The sequence below is a fragment of the Aplidium turbinatum genome, chromosome 3, assembly GCF_918807975.1.
Source record: "Aplidium turbinatum chromosome 3, kaAplTurb1.1, whole genome shotgun sequence".
Taxonomy (NCBI): Eukaryota; Metazoa; Chordata; class Ascidiacea; order Aplousobranchia; family Polyclinidae; genus Aplidium; species Aplidium turbinatum.
In genome coordinates this window covers 14,730,470-14,749,221 of record NC_137474.1, presented here as the reverse complement: position 1 = coordinate 14,749,221, position 18,752 = coordinate 14,730,470, and the positions used below count along the sequence as shown (strand labels likewise).

Below are 18,752 nucleotides of genomic sequence, written 5' to 3'. Positions count from 1 at the left end.
ACTTGGTTGCAGGCAGCTTTGCTTAGCCTAGTATATATTCTTTCTGTACAACAATGTCATTTGTCATATATCAGACAGGTATTTCATTTTTTATCATGCAGGCTACTGCTAATCCTCTTCATTGTGCAGATAGCAATCGCAAAAAACATGCACCAGTGTAGGCTGACAATAAAAATGTGCTGCGAATAATGACAAAATACGGTTGTCTGAAAGTGATATGCTGTGCTAAAACATTAAACGACGCAACCGGACCTACATCTGAAAATGTGCTTTTCAGCTTTAGATTTTCGATGTCAATTCAATTTATTTTTTGCTGCTGGTGCAAACATGTACAAAACGGCAAAGTAAACATACGACGTTGACACCAACAAAAGGGAAAGATGGCAAAACCCAAAAGTTTAAAATATACATTGATAAAACAGTGTTACCACTATCTTAAAATTGCACAGCCACCAAACCTAGAAGCAAAATAGAAAAAAAAACTTTATTTTTTGGAAAAATAGTCCTACAATTACCACTTACAAGTGCAAGGGCGATTAAACTTTTTAACACAAAAAGAAAAAAATCCAAAAGGTGACAAGTTTCCTGAACTTTCGCTTTGTGAGTCATCAAAAGCATTTAAAAAAAAGTGATGCTATATGTATAAGAGACTCAGCAAGACATATGTAATATTTTTAGGGAAAAAAAAGAGATAAATTTTGTGTAGACTTTGCTTGTCCCGGCTTGCTCCAGCGTATCTTTAGTACGGTAATTGACAAAAACTCAAAACAAAAACGTGACAAGATTTGTAGCCCGTGACCTGGCTGCTGGCTTGTATTTCATATCTGCACAGTGGCGCCCTTGCACTATTGGATTAGGATTTTCACTTTTTTCTCTTCACAAGCTACCCAGGAGAAGAGGTAAAATACGTTGTGGAAGTGTCAAATCTCAAATCCACTAGCGCAGATAGTTGAATGAACATTGCAGGCTTCAGTTTTATCCGAAGCTAGGCTACTTTTTGTTTCAAACTGCACAGAAATAGAGCTTGTGGAAGTGAAGCTGGAAAGTGTAAAAAAAGGGGTCAGCATTCCAGCATAGGCTACGCTTGTTCTAACAGTGCAGTGCGCATAAAATTGTCAGCAGCTGAAAGAACTTGTTAACTGCTTTCCTTCACCAGAATTGTGCATCTGCTGGTGTAAGCATTGTTTATAGGCAGTCATCTTTATGTTGAAGGTGCAATATGGCTTTTCGAGTAAGTTATATTTCTTATCTTTTGTATTAGTAATGCCAGGCTAATATAGTATATTTGGTATGAGGCAAGTGTATATATTTAAAAGGCTTATGGCCATGCTTCCATGTTTTGATATTTTCAGTTTCAAATTGCATAGTTAGGCTACTGCTAGTGGCTTAGGTATTGTATGTCTACATTCAATTGCATAAGATGACTATTTTGAAATGAAAGGTTTTGCTCTATTTCTCTTTGTTTGCAAGCTTGTGGACTGAGCACTTCACACTATTTGCTCTGCCTACAAATATTAAGTTGTTGAGTCTATTAGTCATTCAAGGCAACTATTGGCTTATATCAGCTAGATTTACAACAAATCCAGCACAATATTCAATAGATTGTGGCATTTTTTTGATAATACAGTATTGTATTGCAGATTTTACATCATTTGCAAAAAACAAATCTTTTGTGTCACAGAGTGTCAGCTGCAAGAGTTTCAAGGTTAGATTTTTAACATTAAAGACTAAGTACTTTCTTTTTGTTGAAAACAGTTCCAATGTTTTGAAATTCACAACAAATGTGAAACAGGCATTTATATAAAATACTTTATACAAAAAAAAAAAATTGCAAACTTTTATCTTTTGTAATTGTGTATCTTAATTTCTCAATACATCATACGGTATTCAGTAGGCCTTCTGCATTTTGTCAATCATTTTAGGTTTATCCTTAAGCTCCGATTGCTCAGTTGGTTAACATGTGACTGCGTAAGCGAAGAAACTTTGAGATCAAGTAGTGCTGGTTAGACTCTCGCGGTGTGTGCTTGAGCAATGCACGATAAGGACTGCTCTCCATTCAGTGGCGTTGAAAGGATGAAATAATTTCTCGGCAACAACACTTCAACAACCAGAAACTTCAGTCTTTCAATCTCGGTGACTGGGCCTGCGTCAGTGATTCAAAGCCTTTACCAGTAGCCTACTGGTATGCAAAACTGCCAGAATTAAGCTCTCGTAAAAGCTATCTCAGTCCAAAGATAAAGATTCAATCAATCAAGTTATCATACCACAAATTATCTCAGAATACTAATCATAATAATTGTTTATATATAGCATTGCATCCATCGCAGAATGCATTGCTCCTCAGTGCTTTACATTACTGACAGTGTCAATGCAGCCGTAATGCTGTATAGAGGCGCAACTGAGTACATTACATAGAATACTGGTATGTAGTCAGAGATGTACGTATGCGCCGCAAATTCTACGCCGCATACTTGCGGCGTAGACTTTTTGTTTGCGCTAACGCTTGCGGCCACATTTTTTTGGATAGTTTGCGCTTGAGGATGCGCCGTAAAGTTTTCGCGGTTTTTTAGCGCATAGCGTCAACGCATACTTTTTAATGTCTTAGTTGTTGTTTGCAATTTTTTTTGTCAAACTGCGAAATGTTGACGTCTTGCAATTGCCCATTGTTCTAGTGTTGTGTCACAGTGTCATCTATTGTTCAGTCAGCTGGAGTTTGTTTGTATATCGCACTACTGCCTTTGACGCTAGAGTCCCACGTGGAGACTGAAGTCTTGCAAAAAAAAAGAAAGAATTAGTTAAAACAACTTAGGCCTACTGCGAAATTACTTAATAAATTACGGGTCAGAACAGGAATATAATGTAAGCAAGCAAGTAGGTAGGTTGGTAATGTCGCTCCATGTAAAATGTAAACAATGACTTGGCTTCGTAGTGTGAAGTTTTTTTAGTCAAGCAGTGTTGAAGGTGTTTGTAAGCAATTGTGAGCACTTTAATTTATATTAGTTAAGTCTTGCATTTTGGGGCAAATCAGAAACTTCTCAGGCAATGAGCAGTGCAGCCCATGCATCTAAACAAACTCAAATATTTGGTCTCCGACCCGTGATTGCTTGCATGATGTTGTACTCTGTATGTTATATGTAGTACATTACTTTGCCTTTGCCGGTTATTCTTGTTGTAGGCTATGTAGCGTAGTAATGTGTAGGCCTACATACAGTAGGCTATCAAGCTAAGGTAATTTTTACTTGACAATTTATACATTTTGTTGTGTAAGTATGTAATTATGTATGTTTTGTAACTTGATGAGCAGTTTAGCAAAACATGCATCCAGGGGCCAATTGTGAGAGGCTTTTGAGTAGCCTACTGCTAATAACACTAGTAATGCTAACTATCCCTGAATGCTAATAACAAAGAGTTGTGCAGTTCAGAATCTAAACTTGCTTGTGTCTGGCAGTTTTGTCTTCCATTAACCGACTTTTTAAAAATCTTATAAAAAAAAAGCATAGAGCTTACTGAGAGAATTATGGCATTAAAAGCAACATTAGTCTTATTCAAACGGAATCATTTTAAAAATAGTGTTTTTTATAATGGATTTTTAGGGAGCGACAGTTAGTATATTAACTTACTAGGAGCGACAGTTAGTATAATACTAGAATTTTTTTGATAGGCATATGCATGGGCGCCGATCGCTCTCTAAAATTGGTGGGGACATTTACTAGGAAAGGTAGAAATGGGCGACGTGCGAAGTGAGCTAGAAAGATCGAAGGTCTGTTCTGACAAACAAACAAATACAGTAGGTACAAGTCTAATGCGATGTATAGGCCTATATATTTTAATTGTCAGTGTCATCATTGGACAGCAGACGTCCAACCACTCGACAACGAGCCTCCGTTGAATTAAAAACGAAGTTCTTGGAGAGGTTTGCCGTCTTCAAAACTTTGATGTGCACATAGCAGACCATTGCATGATTTAGCTGTTGCTGTGTTATGGTAGATCGTAACCAAGTTTTGACACGTCGCAAAGTTGAAAATGACCGTTCAGTTGAACACGAGCTGGCTGGTGGAATGAGAAATTACTCCGCATAATAAAACATTTCTACTAAGGTCGGGGTTTCCTCGCACAAAACAAAAATGTTGTCCCCTCTTTTCAATAGATTTTAAACGTCTGACTAATAAAATTGTGATATTCGATTAATAATTTCCCTTTTACCTTATAAAAATAATGTAAAAAGATGGTGGGGACATGTAAAAAGATGGTGGGGACATGTCCCCACTGTCCTATAGGGATCGGCGCCCATGGGCATATGGCACAGTTTCTTACACTACACTATTGTATTCAGGGAATAACTTACGGTAATACTAATCTCCAAGTGAAATGGAGCATGATAATACAAATCCATGGCCCTACATGGAAAAGTATTTTAAGCTCTTTTTTTCGAAAGGCAAAAACTTATATTTTCAATGCCAGATGTGCCTTCCGGCCAAAAATATAATTTCTTGTAACGAGAAATCGCGAAGTGGCTTGAAAAGTTGTTGTTTTGAGTGGTTTATACCGTGTGAATGTTTGGCACCTAGCAAACAAAATGAGTTTGCGCTAGAGTATGCGCTAACGCTGACGCCGCCAACTTTTTTTACAAGTTGCGTTGACGCATGCGGCGTATAGTTTTTCGAACGTTTGCGTTTGCGCTGACGGCGTCAATATTTTTTGTATGCGCGTACATCACTGTATGTAGTACATTTCAATGAGTTAATATTTTTCTATAGCTGATGACTGAATGGTTTTCCGCAGAAGTACAAAAAATCGTAAAATTGTTTTTTATATCCTTGTTCATATTTGATTTTACCTATGTGGTAGATCATGTGTAGCTTTTACAAAATGCATATGTTTGGTACAGGAGTTTATCATCACAACATGAAAGCAATGGACACACTAATTCACAGCAAGGTTGGAGCAGCAAGTCAAAGTAAGAAAATTACTAAACTTCCTATTCACGACTTTTCATTGTTGAATGGAAAGCAATGTTGTTTGGTTGGATAAAATGTATAAGCTAGTAATGTATCACAATTTGACTGGTTTTGAGAAATTGATAGAATCTTTATCCCTTTGTCTAAGAAAGCTTATTTAGAGGTTAAACCTTGCAGTTTCACATACTTGTAGGGGTTTTGAGCTACTGACTTGCAGGCCCAGTCACCAAGTTTGACAGAGTGAACATTTTGTTTATACAAGGGATGTTGCCTGTGAGTTACTTCATCCACTAGGTGTCGCTGAATGGGGAACAATCCTTAAATGTGTTGCTCAATGCACACCCCGAGAGATGTTTTGGATTTTGTTTCAAAAGCCTAATGGGTTCTAAGTCAGGATTGCACATGGTTTGGCCTGCAACTATGAAACGTTAAAGCAGTCTGCATAATAATTAATCATTTACAGGGTATTGGATTGCAATATTGCAATCTCAATACTAATTTCTTAAGTAATTTGATTAGCACTAAGTTACATCTGCTGCATTATTGACAAAGTTGATTTTAACTTTGCTTGTTATTACGATCTTTTAATGATAACTACTGTAATTTTACAGATCTTAGTTTGAGTGTTTATATATATTCAAAAAATGACAAGGTCATGCAATGATGTCATTTGATTCAGCCCAGCAGTTCAAGTTAATACAAAATTTAGATTTTTTAACATTGTGCCACAGCTGTCAGAGGCTGTCTATAGTTATACACATTGCTAAAATTATCTGGATGTTAAAATGTACAATTGTACATCAAAAATGTTTATATTGTTGTGTAGATGGGCTTGTGCTGGGTGCACAATTGCAGGTTCTTTGGTGGGTTATCTGGTTTACAATTATACACATGAAAAGTCAAAACACATTCCTGTGTTACTTCAGAATTCTGCTCAAGCTAAGGTATGTGCCACCTTAAAACTGGGATACATACAGATTACATACCTGATCACATTGGAACAGCTTCATTGGCTTTATTCAATATGTGTATATACATTAAATGCTGGTATATGATACATTTGAAATATATTTGTTTAGTCTTCACCTGTATATTCATCCATGGAAGTAGCGAAGCATTCAAGTAAAGAATCAGGGATTTGGGTTAGCTATAAAGATTCCGTATATGACATCACTTCATTTGTTGATTCTCATCCTGGAGGTAGGAGTTATAGAATTGTATGAGAAGTATTAAGAAATGTATGCTTGACACAGCATTAGAAATGTGTGATCCACGTACTTGTGAGGTTGTAGCTTATGTATTGCGCAAAAACACTGTTTCAAATGTTTAAAAAAAAAATTATGTTTTATAGTTCATTGTTTTATTATTAGATAAATATATTAGAAGCAAACTAAATGTATGTTTGTCGCGATGGTGAACGACTCGCTGTTCTAGCGAATTAAGCCTCGTGCTGACTGTCAAGAAGATCACCCTAGCTTTCTACACAGCAAAATAAGTTTTGCACAATAATTGGAATGGCACGATATTCGAAAAACTTATATTATAGTTTTTATTCAAATACAGTCAACACAATTTGCAGTTGCAAAAGTGTTACGGTTTATTGTTTGTAGATGTTTAGTGGTGACTTCTAAAGGATAGAGCCTAAAGCTACCGTACCGAACAAAATAATGGGCTGTGATAGCATGTGTCAAAACTCAAAATCATTATTGATTTTTAAGGGGACAAAATATTGCTGGGCGCCGGCGGACCCATCGATCCCTTTTGGCACATGTATGCTGTTCATCAAACTCCTGAGGTGCTCGAAATGTTGGAGCAATATAAAATCGGCAAGCTGCTCGCTGAAGATCAGGTGGGACTGCAGATTGGCAACGTATTCTTCACGCTAGTTACTTATTGCTAAGTTTTGGCTTGCTGTTTAGTTTGCTTGTTAAATACTATTGAGTACCGGTATCTTTGGTGAGCACTGAGCAGTGAGCAGGTTTCACATAATTTGCATAATTTGCTATTAAAGATTGAATTCACCGCACTATCTTTGAAGTGCTCTGTTCCTTTTGTTGCTTTTTGTCTGAAAACAAATATTGACTTTAGCTGATGTTTAGTGAAGAACTTGCTTGGGAGCTGTATCTTTGTTGCCACCACTGTTTAATGATTAGGATTTACATTACAGTGTTGCTAGAGCAGCTAAATACAGAGACACTGTGATGTGTACTTTCGATTGTTGTTGAACTTTTTCCACTCAATATCTGCTGTTCTTGAAACTGTTCAGAAAAGTACGGTTTTTAAAAACATGTTCTAGGTGGGTGATGTGTATTACAGTTTTCTGCCCCGAAAAAGTTCAAAACTTTAAGTTTATTTTGTATTTCTAACAGAAGCCAGTCGATTTAAACGACCCGTTTGCGGATGAGCCAAAGCGACTTCCAGTCCTTCGTATCAATTCAAGCAAGCCATTCAATGCTGAGCCGCCTTTGGAAGTGATCACTGATTCATTCATCACTCCGAATGAGTTGTTTTACGTCAGAAATCATCTTCCCGTTCCTAAAGTCGACCCAAAAACGTTCAGGTTTGTGTGTTTCTCACGAGATTGCCAGCGTTTCAATACTTCACTGACCCTTTAGCAGTTATCGGACTAACGAATAGTCTGTTATCAGACTAACTAATAACATTTGACAATGTGACCAACTGTGACATGCTTTGCATAGATACACCAGCAGAAATCGTGACTAGAATTATATTTAAACTTCCTGTCACTCCATTGATTACCTGCCTCTGTTGTCTATACTTAAAATAACGTGTGCGTTAGTGCACAAACGCTGTCACTCCGTTACTTTTGTTGCTCGCTTGCGCAGCGTTCAATATGTGACATAGCATATATTGTTGCATAGTCTTCATGGCTACCGTCGTGACCTATTTCCATAATGAGGGACACACAATGCTAATGCTTGCGAAGCTGGTGGGTGCTCAGCTTTTTGCTGACTGACAGGAAGAAAGTCACATTATATATCAACATTAAAGTATTTTCCAATTGCAATGTTCGCTTTGGCTACAACGGCTGATCGACTTCGTTCCATGGAAAAAAGAAAGCGATTTGCTTCAAATTTGTGAAACGTAAAAGTGGTAAAAAAACAAGCGCTTCGCTGTTGAGGCTTAGAGCCTGAGGCAGCACTGCCCATTCAGCAAATAAGCAGGCGTTTTTTGCATAGATTCAACGTACTCCAAACGCTGCACCAATGTAAAAACAAGCTAATCTGGGTGGTTAACTCTTTATTCTTTCCACATGTGTTGTGCTAATATGTAAAAGTTGTGTAAACGTTCTCCTTTTAAGTTTAACTGAAATGTCAATTGCTGCAACGCTCTTTATGTAAATGCTGCAATGGTTTTCAGTTCTTCACGCAAAATGTGTAACGTTTAACTTTGCCAAGCTGGTTTGTCGAATTTGGCAGACATGTCGATTTTACATTGTTTCGATGTTACTTGGCGTTGAAGCAAAAGATTGTGTTCGGGGAACTCATAATGTTGAAGTTGCGCAATTTTGGGTGACCTACTATTCAGTCTGTGCACGTTTTGCCGTACTGCAACGTAGCACTCCTATGACACGACTTGATAGTGAATTTCTTCTTTTTTATCAGACTAGAAGTGAAGGTGGGAGAAAAAACACTGTCGCTGTCATTAGACGACATCAAGACTAAATACAAACCCGTCACTGTCACCACAACTCTCCAATGCGCCGGCAATCGTCGTGAAGAAATGTCCAAGTACAGGGCTGTGAAAGGCCTAAGCTGGGGCACCTGTGCCATTGGCACCGCTCGATGGACCGGAGTCAGGTGAGAGATTCTAGCCAGGGTGTTCAAATTGCGCTTTGCTGTCGTATTTAGTTTATAAATACTTTTTAATGCGCTGTATGGCGAAAAAGCTGTGAAGCGAGTTTGAAAAAGCTGCGTTGTATATTCCACAATCCACATTGGGATTTTGTTATTTGTTCTGTTTTAAGAAGTGAATTGCATGCTGAATATATTTGCTAAAAGAAAACACAAAAATGTGATATTAAAAAACCTCAAGTCTGTAATCTAACAATTGCTTATTCCTTTGGACTTATTGGAAGCAAATTTGTTTTTTCACGTTCTCAAATTACGCGCTTTTCTGTAGAGTTTTTCTGTTTACTCTGTGCTGGCTCTATTATTAGCAAAAAAATGTGTTTTGTCTCGGGCTTATCGGAGTTTGTATGAAAGGGCTTTGTTTGCATTACAGGCTCCGCGACCTATTAATCGAAGCTGGTTTCAACGTAAACGACAAGTCGTTCAAACACATCCAATTCAACGGCAAGGACGACGATATTACCAAGGAAAGTTACGGAGCTTCCATCCCCAAAAGTAAAGCCATGAGCTTGGAAGGTGATGTTGTGATTGCATACAAGATGAACGGTGTTGACATACCCAGGTTGGTCGACATTTACGCATTGATATTTCAAGTCGAATTTTTAAGCTTGAAACTAGATTTTTATTTGATTTGAAGAGTGATGGTCAGAGACTGATCATATGTTCTGGGTTAAATTCATCCCCAGTCAGCAAAATCTGTCTTTTCACGTCGTTTCAACATCACCAGACGATATAAAAAGACAAATTTATTTTAGTTGTGTTGCGCCGTTCCCGCAATAAGGGTGGCTAATGCAGTTCACCTTATTGTTTGACTTCGACGAGTCTTTTAACTATTTTGCACGTGAATACCCCGTTTCCGATAAATTGAATTGTTACTGGTTATTCTTGGAAGTGACGCAGCTTCCAATATCCAAGTTAGAAAATCAGTCCTTTCTAACATTGATTCGACGTTTACAAACGTTAAATCAATGTAAAAAGGACAGGTTTCTTGACTGGGGTGTTCGTGCTTGACTGTAAGTCAACTCATTTTTAAACCAGAACCATTGAATGCTAAGGATGTGGCCGTAAGCACTAAGCAGAGTGGTTGTAATTCGGATGTACAAACTACATAGCATGATTGAGTTTTTAAAAATAATACGAGGCGACAATTATTATCACTGTTCTTTTGATATTATTTGTAAAAACTAAGGAATTGAACACCTTCTAATCTTATAGCCTAATTTCAATTCCAATTCGCCGCTAGTTCCATAGGAGTTGATGGACGCAGCAAAGCTTGTCTCCTTGGATTGTGTTTCAATGTTGTATGAAATCATGAACACGTTACCAATAACATAATCTAACCATATGCACACACGATACAGTGTGTTTTCTAGTGTTTTGTTGCTTCGGATACCTTTTTTGTTATCATGGTTCTCGGCGACCTCAGTCTTTCAGGAGTTACGCCTCCAAGTATTTCTTGTGTTTGCATCGCGTTATCTGTTTGCATTCAGTTTTACGTCGTGAATATTTGTAAAAAAATGGCAAGCTTTTGACAAATTGCAACCGCGGATATAATAAGAAATGGTTGACGTGGATGATATAATTAATCATAGAGTTTGCCTTACTTTGTATCAAATACTTGTAGGGACCACGGCTACCCACTGCGTGCTATCGTGCCTGGTTACGTGGGCGCAAGAAACGTGAAATGGCTCCACCAAGTGGTGGCTAGTGACGAAGAAAGTCGATCTCATTGGCAGCGAAAGGACTACAAAGGCTTCTCGCCCAGTGCAACTTACGAAACTGCTGATTATGACAAAGCCCAGGCAATTCAAGTATGTTGTTTTGAAAAGCTTGTACTCTAAACATGCATGTCAGTGTGGTGTTTCGAAACATGAGTGTTACAGTATTTACAGCCCATTACTAGCTGCTTCGTCATTTTTACAATTCAAAAACCCCATAAAAACAAAAAAAGCCTTCGCCCATACAGAATGAAGCCAAAGCTCTTAGTCTTATTATTTGACCAGCGATTTGCTGCTTTGCGACAGGCAATTCGACCTATGTGAATGAATGAAGTTCTCTAGTTTTAATCATGATAAAACATTGCCGCTTCCATAACTTCTACCCTGGCAGTGGCGACCTTAGAAAATCGATACTGATTTCATTTCGATGATTTCAACACATTAACGGAAATTTCAGCTGATCGTAGGTACATGGCTATTTTTAGCGCATGATTTGTTGAGCAAATATTGGTCTGAGATAGGAATAAGCCGAAGTTTAATTTCCTGGCAATTTTGCACGCACGGACAGTGTTGACTTAGCTAATGAAAGTTCTTTCTTTCATCGTTTTAACGCCACCAGACGTTTAAACAATCTAAAAAGGCAAGTTTGCTGGTTGGAAAATCTTTGATGCAATTCCAGTCATCAAGGTGATAAAACTTTGATCTTTTGCAGCTGAGCTGTTGCCGGTTGTGCTGAGCCTGGCTTGACAGCTTTTAGTATTTTTCGGACTTCTTTTAGTATTTTTGGTATTTTTCGGACTTATAATCCAGCCAGATAAAGATGCCCTTTTTTTTACGTTATTTCAATGCCTTGAGGCGCACAAACGATAAAATAACAGGAAACTCAGGAAGGGAAAGAAATATTTTTTTTGGTGTTTTGCTTCAAGCTCATCACAAATTCAGGGACAGTTGAAGTTTTTAACTTTCAAACAACGCAATGACGTATATAGATCGCAATGTATTCACAGAAAAATAATAAACTTTTTGAAGTATCATCCATTCCTCTACTGACCATAAATAATGCAGTAGCTGTACATGCCGCTCCATGCTACTCAACTTTTTCCTTTTCAGGAGATGCCGGTCATGTCCGCTATTTCTTTCCCGAAAGCTAGCTCCACCGTCGATGCTGAAGATGGAATGGTAGAGGTCAAAGGTTACGCATGGAGCGGGGGAGGTCGTGGCATCATCAGAGTTGACGTTTCTTCTGATGGTGGAAAGACGTGGAAGGTTTTTACGCTCGTTTTGGTTGACTGATTTTGACTTGAGAATGAATTTGGTTTCTTGTGTCAATAGTGAATGCTTCTCTAAAGTTAGGTGAAAGTGAGAGTGCACTGCTGTGAAAACAGCATCAATTCGTCAGCCTAAATAATATTAATGGGAAAATGCATTACTCTTGAAGAATCGTAAGTGGCTGAAACTGGCGACGCTTTAAAAGGGGACACTCCTGATGAAAACATTTTTTATTTTATCAAAAAATGTGTTTTGTGTCTAAAAAGCATAACTTTCATCAGGATTCTGAATATGGTAAAATTTTGACTCTATTCCATGTGTTTGTGTGTCAAACCTTACAGTGATAATTGTGAGTAAATGTATCTTGTGTTTTAATGGGTGTTTTTCAAATGCTGTTTTCTTCGAAAGTCAGTTTTTGATGTTTCAAGACGTTTCAACTACTCATTTTTTTCTGGTCAGAATGGTATGAAATTTTGCAGGCATAATCAATATATACTGAGAAAAGTGATTTATCAGAGGATTTTTGCTATTTCTATGTAGTTTCACTTAAAATTAAAAAACAGTTGCAAATATACGAAGTTTTTCTAGTACATAATTCAAAATTTATTTTTAAATGTAGGCTACACCTGTGGAAGAAAATCTCTCATTATATGGGTAAGAGATGGCGACAATGCCAGCAAAAAGTTAGGACTGATATAAGTTCTCCCTTAAAACTTATTCAATTTTTTACCGCTAGTAAAAATTTTAAAAAAATGGAAAAACTTTTGCATTTCTTTGACACTTTTTCACATAAACGTTTTTCATCTATTTAAGTGCCATATTTTAATTACAATTTTTATACCAAAGATATATAAGATTTTCTACAAGTTAAGCACATTTTTCGACCAATTTATTAAGGACGGTGCTGAAATTGATATTCCATCAGGAGTGTTCCCTTAAGAGAAATGCTATGTTTTTGTAAATAAGAGCGATGCGCTTTTATTGATATGAATCAATCATTCGCTTCAAGCAGGCAGTTTGCGTGCGCTGGGCACTTTGAACGGATGAAAGTGAATATTTGTAACTTGACATTTACAGACAATAAACTTCATAACACGTCTACCACTACAAAAGCAGAAGGCTAAATGATTAAATATGTTCAGAATTAAAATTTTTGATTAGATGAAGATTTTAAAATAGTCTTCCGAAACCTTGCAATGCATGGAGGGCGTTCCTCCCACAACCGGGGCCATCTGGAATCTAACCCTTCTCCAAATCTTCTTCAAGGAAGCCGATCTTGTGCACGACCAATATGGCGTTGATGATTCTTCTCAAAATTGGGCCTGGACCTTGTGGTCAGTTGAAGTTCCTGTCGAAGAAGGAAAGGAACAGGAAATAGTTTGCAAAGTAAGCTGTCCAGTTTTAAACTATGTTATCACGAAGTCTTTATTTGTAAATTTCAAATTCAACTTTAACCCTGATTTTCTGATACAACGGGGTATTGTAAGACCTCTGATATAATTTTAAAGGTCTTATATCATTTGTTGCTTTGCTTCAGAATTTAAGGCCTAAGTTGAGTACTCAAGGCACATTTTTTCAGACCGAAGTTTGATGAGTTCATTTAGCTATAACAAAAAAAAGGGCACTCCACTCAATCTTTTCGAAAAGTTATTGTTGAGATGGGGCGAGGTTTTGAGTAAACATTTCAATTTACAGCGGTATAAATAATAAATATAGCCAGTTTCGTAAAAAAATGTTTCTATTGACGTCTTTACGCATGCGCGTACTCATGTGCACAAATGGTAACGACAACTTAACCGTGTTTTATCGTAAACTCTAGCCTGAAAAACTGTTTGTTGCTGTCTTGCAACCTTTAGGCTGGCTTGACTAGCATATAAAAAGTAACATATAAAAATTTACCCTTTACATGTCAAAAACAAAAATGACGTAAATGCAATATGAAATATTTGCGGCAATGCAAACATAGCCTTTTCGGGGTAAGACGTTATCCTAACAATAGTAACATTCTTGACGGCTAGTTCTGACCTGGTTGCTTTTGTACAGGCCATTGACTCCGCATACAACTGCCAGCCAGAGTCTATTGCACCCATATGGAACCTTCGTGGCTTTTTGACGTGAGTGATCTCTTTTTAAGCGCATTTGTTGCATATCACGTTTCTGAAAACTTCGAAACTAACAGATTTTGTATCTCAAGGATATTCTCGAAGCTTCAGGTTGAGCATTGAAGTTTTGATTTTCATTCATGTTAGTTGAAAACAATTTTTTTTGTCAAAAAAATAAACATACTCATGAGTATGGCCGAAAACGTTTGTAATTTTTAGTTTATTTTCATGTTTTTATGTTAAATGCCGTCTGGTTGTTAGGTTTTATTTGTCTATGGTTAAAAAAATCACCTGTATCAAAATTGGATTAAAAAATAAACAATTGAAAATCAAGACTGAAAGTTTGCACGCTGCCAGTTTCCAAATAGTTAACCAAACAACAACAGCTTAAATTTTCAATCTGAAATTTTTCAATGCAATATTTGGTGGTGACTTGCAGAAACGCCTGGCACAGAGTCTCGGTGCAGGTTGCGAAGGATGAGGACGACTGATTGGCGAAACATCAAACATCATCGGCCTTCAGTTTGTTTCTTGGTTTCGTTCTTACGCTTTTGGTGCAAAAGTTCTTGAATGTTTAGCTTTTCAGTATTTAATCGAATGCAATAGTATTGTTTAATAACATGCTGAAGCTACCGAATTAGCACCAGTGAATGAATGAATAATCAAGATTTGTACTTGTTTTAATGTTAAATCGAATCAGCAAAACTCTGCTTTTTGCATTGTTTCTGGCAATGTTAAAACGATGTAAAAATGGTAACTTGTGGTGGCTTTCTGCTTCTAAAAATCCCTTCAGCTTGCACTATGTCCCTCCAGTCTATTTCACATGAGTCCAATCAATCACTTTTTTGTTAATGAAGCACATCAAACCTTGTTCAGCTTTATGTCAATGTTGGATAATTTCTGCACATTTTCTTTCATGCTTTGTTTAACTTTTTGCATTACCAATAACTGTTGACTTTATCATTTCCAGATAGCAAATCAGTCGCTTTTTACATTACTGAGCGTCTAATGACGATGAAAAAATCGACTGAATTGCTGTTTAGGTAAGTCTATTTCGTGCTTTAAACCTGTATTTTGTTTCATTCCATTGAAGTTTTGAAAAGGTGCTGTACTGGCAAGGTGATCACCGAAACAGCCCGGTGTAAAATGGTTTTGAAGATGAGGACTAATTGTTGGCTTAATTATGATAGAGCTGACTCAAGAGAGAATGAAGCTTTTAGTGCGTTTTGGTATGAGTAACATTTCTGGCGGACATAGTTTTATAGCCGTTTGATGCGCTCACTATTTCTCATATCTGAAAAGAATTTGATGGCTGTCGATAAGTTTGCTTAGCCTTTATAGTATATTAGACACACACACAGTAGTAAAATGTGAAACGAATAACTTGGTATGCTGCCGGGTGTGGGTTGAGGGTTAATTCATTGGTTGTTATAAAATATAGCTACTAGTTTTGACTAGCAAGTAGATGAAGATGACTATCACAACACGATTATGTAAATAGTGAGATATTGTATTTTATGCATCGCCAAATCCCCCTTCTCGGATAGTAAATCTCTTTTTGACATTGTTTTGACGTCTATAGATGTTGATTCAATCTAAACAGAACGAATTTTGCTAGCCAGTTAAACATGTTTCTTGATGCAAATTTTTTTCCTATGTTCCTGAAATGAAAGTATTGCTGTGTAATTGTGTAAATTTTATTGAAGTAGCAACTTTTCAATGTTCATGTTAACTCAATGATTGGTGTGCTATTGTATATTCTACTGTACTTATTGCATATACGCCGTATAGTCTTAAATGTGCTCCAATGCGGTTTTTGAGTTGAACTCATTTGAAATAACGGTGATGAAAGAAAGCCATTTTTGGTTTCGTGCTCTGAGCTCACAAATTGCATCAGGTATCGATTTTTGTGCATGATGCGTTTTTGTGCATGATGCTCATAATGTGCTCCAATGCGGTTTTTGAGTTGAACTCATTTGAAATAACGGTGATGAAAGAAAGCCATTTTTGGTTTCGTGCTCTGAGCTCACAAATTGCATCAGATATCGATTTTTGTGCATGATTATTATGTTATTAGTATTTTGTGTGATTTAAAATACCTAATGTGCTTTTTTTTGGATGGCTTCACAAGACTTCGAAAGTTTGATGGATTCTAAAGCTTGAATTTGCACGATAAAGATTCTTTCGAAAACATATACGATACGTGCTGAACAAACGTGGCAAATTTAATTGCTTCGACAGCGCCATATAAGAGAGTACGAAACTCTTAGGACATTATGTTGCGCAATGTAACACAATCAAGATGCAGCGAAAGACCATAAGCAGTTATCCAGACAGCCATCAGTGTATTAACCATCTGATGGAAAACTAAAATCTGTTTCAAATTTAGTTGCTCCTTCAGGAAACTAACTGTTTTCACATCGATCACATTGGCAATGGTTAATTGTGGTTTTAGTCCAGTCGTTGAAGCGAAAAAAGGGGCCGAACCTTGACTTAATTGGTGTAAAGCTGAAATTTTGCACATTGGTTCTGTTCAGTGTGTAATTGACCAAAACAAAACCCGTGAAAATCTTTTCGGAAAAAAATGTTATCCGCTATTTTTGAAAATCCGCCATTTTTTTTCTCAAATTGGCGAATAAACAAAATTTGAATATTTTTTCGAAGTATCGACGGCTTCTTTAAAATATTATATTATTATTGTCACAATTAATAAGCAAGTAGGTAGCCTACTCAATAATAACTATATTTGGCTTTAAACGAAGTGACATTAACAAAATATTATATATTAGCCTACGCTAATGTGTAATAGGCTACTGCAGTTCCAAAAACGATAATTTTGTTCACTTATAGTCAGGTCAATATATGGTCAACATTTGACCCCAAAAAAGGTTTTCCAACGTTTTTTTTCTAGTATTTATCATCAAGAATAATATATTAAAAATCTAGGAGAGTCAGAGCACCGGAAAGTTGTCATTTTCAAGATGGCCGCCAAAACAGTATAATGACAATAATTCACTTAATATTCATGCTAGAGCTCTAATTCTGGCGTCTATTCCTGGGTTTAAGGTGGTAAAGAATTCATTAAAACAAATCAAAGTGAAATTAACTCATTAGTTTAATGGACAGACTTATATGAAACAAAACCAATAGTGAAACACTGGCAGTACAAGAATCAAACACCACTTATAAAGTTATTTACATTCAGTTGCTTAATAAGTCCTGGTCATCATCTTCATTCAGTAATGACTGATTGTAGCCTACGTGTTGTCACAGGCATCAAGTTGCACTGTCAACATGCTGAGGTACAGGGTAGATTATTGTGCCTACAGCTACACCTGGCAGTGCTACAGGCAGTTGCAGTAGATAATCTATAAGAGGGCATCTGGGGCCGCATTCATGTCCGACTCTGTTGTCACAAACTGACTGCCTTCCAGTTTCTATATCACACTCGGGTGGCTGGAGTCGAACATGCATGCTCTCGACTGCGAGCCCAATTGGTGTAACGTTTACGACAGTCTATGTGTACTTTTCGACCAGCTGTCGCAACAATGTTGTCCCCTCTATTAGTACTGGCAGCATTAATCCTATCATCACCCTTTTGATGCAGTATACTGGAGGCTTCAGAAGCTTGAATTTCCTTGTCACAGATCGTAATTTCTTTGCAGGCATTTTCCCTGAACCCTTTTTCCATGTATCCGCAAACTTCCTCAGGCAATCACGGCGGACCAAAACTTGGCCAATGCGAAATAATTGCAGTATGAAATTTACTTTTAAATGAGCACCAACACCGTAAGTGTAATAATTTCATAAAAATTGAATAATTCAGTATATGTACAATTTGTACATGCGCCATTTAAAAAAAAAAATGGCGAAATTTCGAAAATAGCGGATAACTTTTTTCCCAAAAAAATTTTCACGGGGATTTTTTTTTGGTCATTGTACACAATGAACAGAACCAATGTGCAAAATTTCAGCTTTACACCAATTAAGTCAAGGTAAAACCCTTCAACGACTGGACTATTTTGGCCAGGATTCACGTTAAAGCACTATAGTCTATGTCTTCACTCATGTCACGTTAGCGGTAAAGACGTCATGCTCATTTGTTTTGTCCGGTCCGCTGCTTAGAAGATTGGTGGAGCGGCCTGGTCACTGGTCAGTGGTTAATCAATGTAACCAATTTGCCGAATGGAACGGTTAAAAAAACTGTTTTTCAAACGCTTTTGAAAAGTTGCACGATCTTTTCTCAAAGAAACTAGCCTAGGCAGCGATAAGCCTACTAGAAAAGTACCGTAGCCTACTTTATCGCCGGCTTATTTCCGAAACTTTCTGACGTTTTGTGTTTTGTGTACTAAAACGAAGGGTTTTATTGAACAGCTCAAATCCTTCGGGTATTAAAAGCAGAGCTGAAATATGTAGCGGCACTATTTAAAAATGAGCCAACCACATAGCCTACAGCTGCAGCAGTGCAACGACATCCCAAATGCGGTGGTAGTGGTGGGGATGAACAGAGAACGGCGCTCCAACTTGTAACATTGGAACAAAAAAGAGTAGGGGAGATAGGGGACCTATGGAACCATTGGAATATTTCGCCATCTAGTGTCCGTTTTGCTGCGCTATTTATGTTGTGGAACCGAGATGTCTCTCTTTCTTGTCAGCACATGTTAGTTTGGCTAGCAGCAGCGAAAGTTACCTCTTCATCGTTAAAACGTTTTTTTAGGGCATGAAAGTAGAAATCGACAGGTCATTATTTTTTGAAGTTTAGCAATCACAACAAGAATTTTCAGAAAGCTTTTGTAGTTATATCGAAAGCTTATTTGAGCTGTTTACTGTTTA

General features: G+C 37.2%; 1 protein-coding gene across 2 annotated transcripts; it reads left to right on the top strand.

Annotated features, from left to right (window-relative positions):
- The first annotated feature begins 958 nt into the window (after positions 1–958).
- On the top strand, positions 959–16,114 carry LOC145767095 (sulfite oxidase-like). Of its 2 annotated transcripts, none has more exons than XM_082578850.1 (14): positions 959–1,231; positions 1,641–1,705; positions 4,889–4,957; positions 5,785–5,902; positions 6,038–6,158; positions 6,677–6,807; positions 7,331–7,518; positions 8,585–8,779; positions 9,204–9,392; positions 10,455–10,641; positions 11,659–11,814; positions 13,084–13,203; positions 13,861–13,931; positions 14,359–16,114. In XM_082578850.1, the coding sequence occupies exons 1-14, from the start codon at positions 1,220–1,222 to the stop codon at positions 14,408–14,410; spliced, it is 1,674 nt and encodes a 557-aa protein (XP_082434976.1). In that variant the 5' UTR covers positions 959–1,219; the 3' UTR covers positions 14,411–16,114. The 2 variants fall into 2 exon arrangements, with proteins under 2 accessions (XP_082434976.1, XP_082434975.1); XM_082578849.1 differs by having other exon boundaries at positions 7,328–7,518.
- Positions 16,115–18,752: the final 2,638 nt, after the last annotated feature.

What these genes read in the sequence shown, in the direction of transcription:
- LOC145767095 (XM_082578849.1), top strand. An exon ending in TCAGCTGCAAGAGTTTCAAG is followed by an intron (nt 1,706 to 4,888) that starts GTTAGATTTTTA and finishes TGTTTGGTACAG; the next exon opens with GAGTTTATCATCACAACATG. An exon ending in ATGGTGGAAAGACGTGGAAG is followed by an intron (nt 11,815 to 13,083) that starts GTTTTTACGCTC and finishes ATCTTCTTCAAG; the next exon opens with GAAGCCGATCTTGTGCACGA.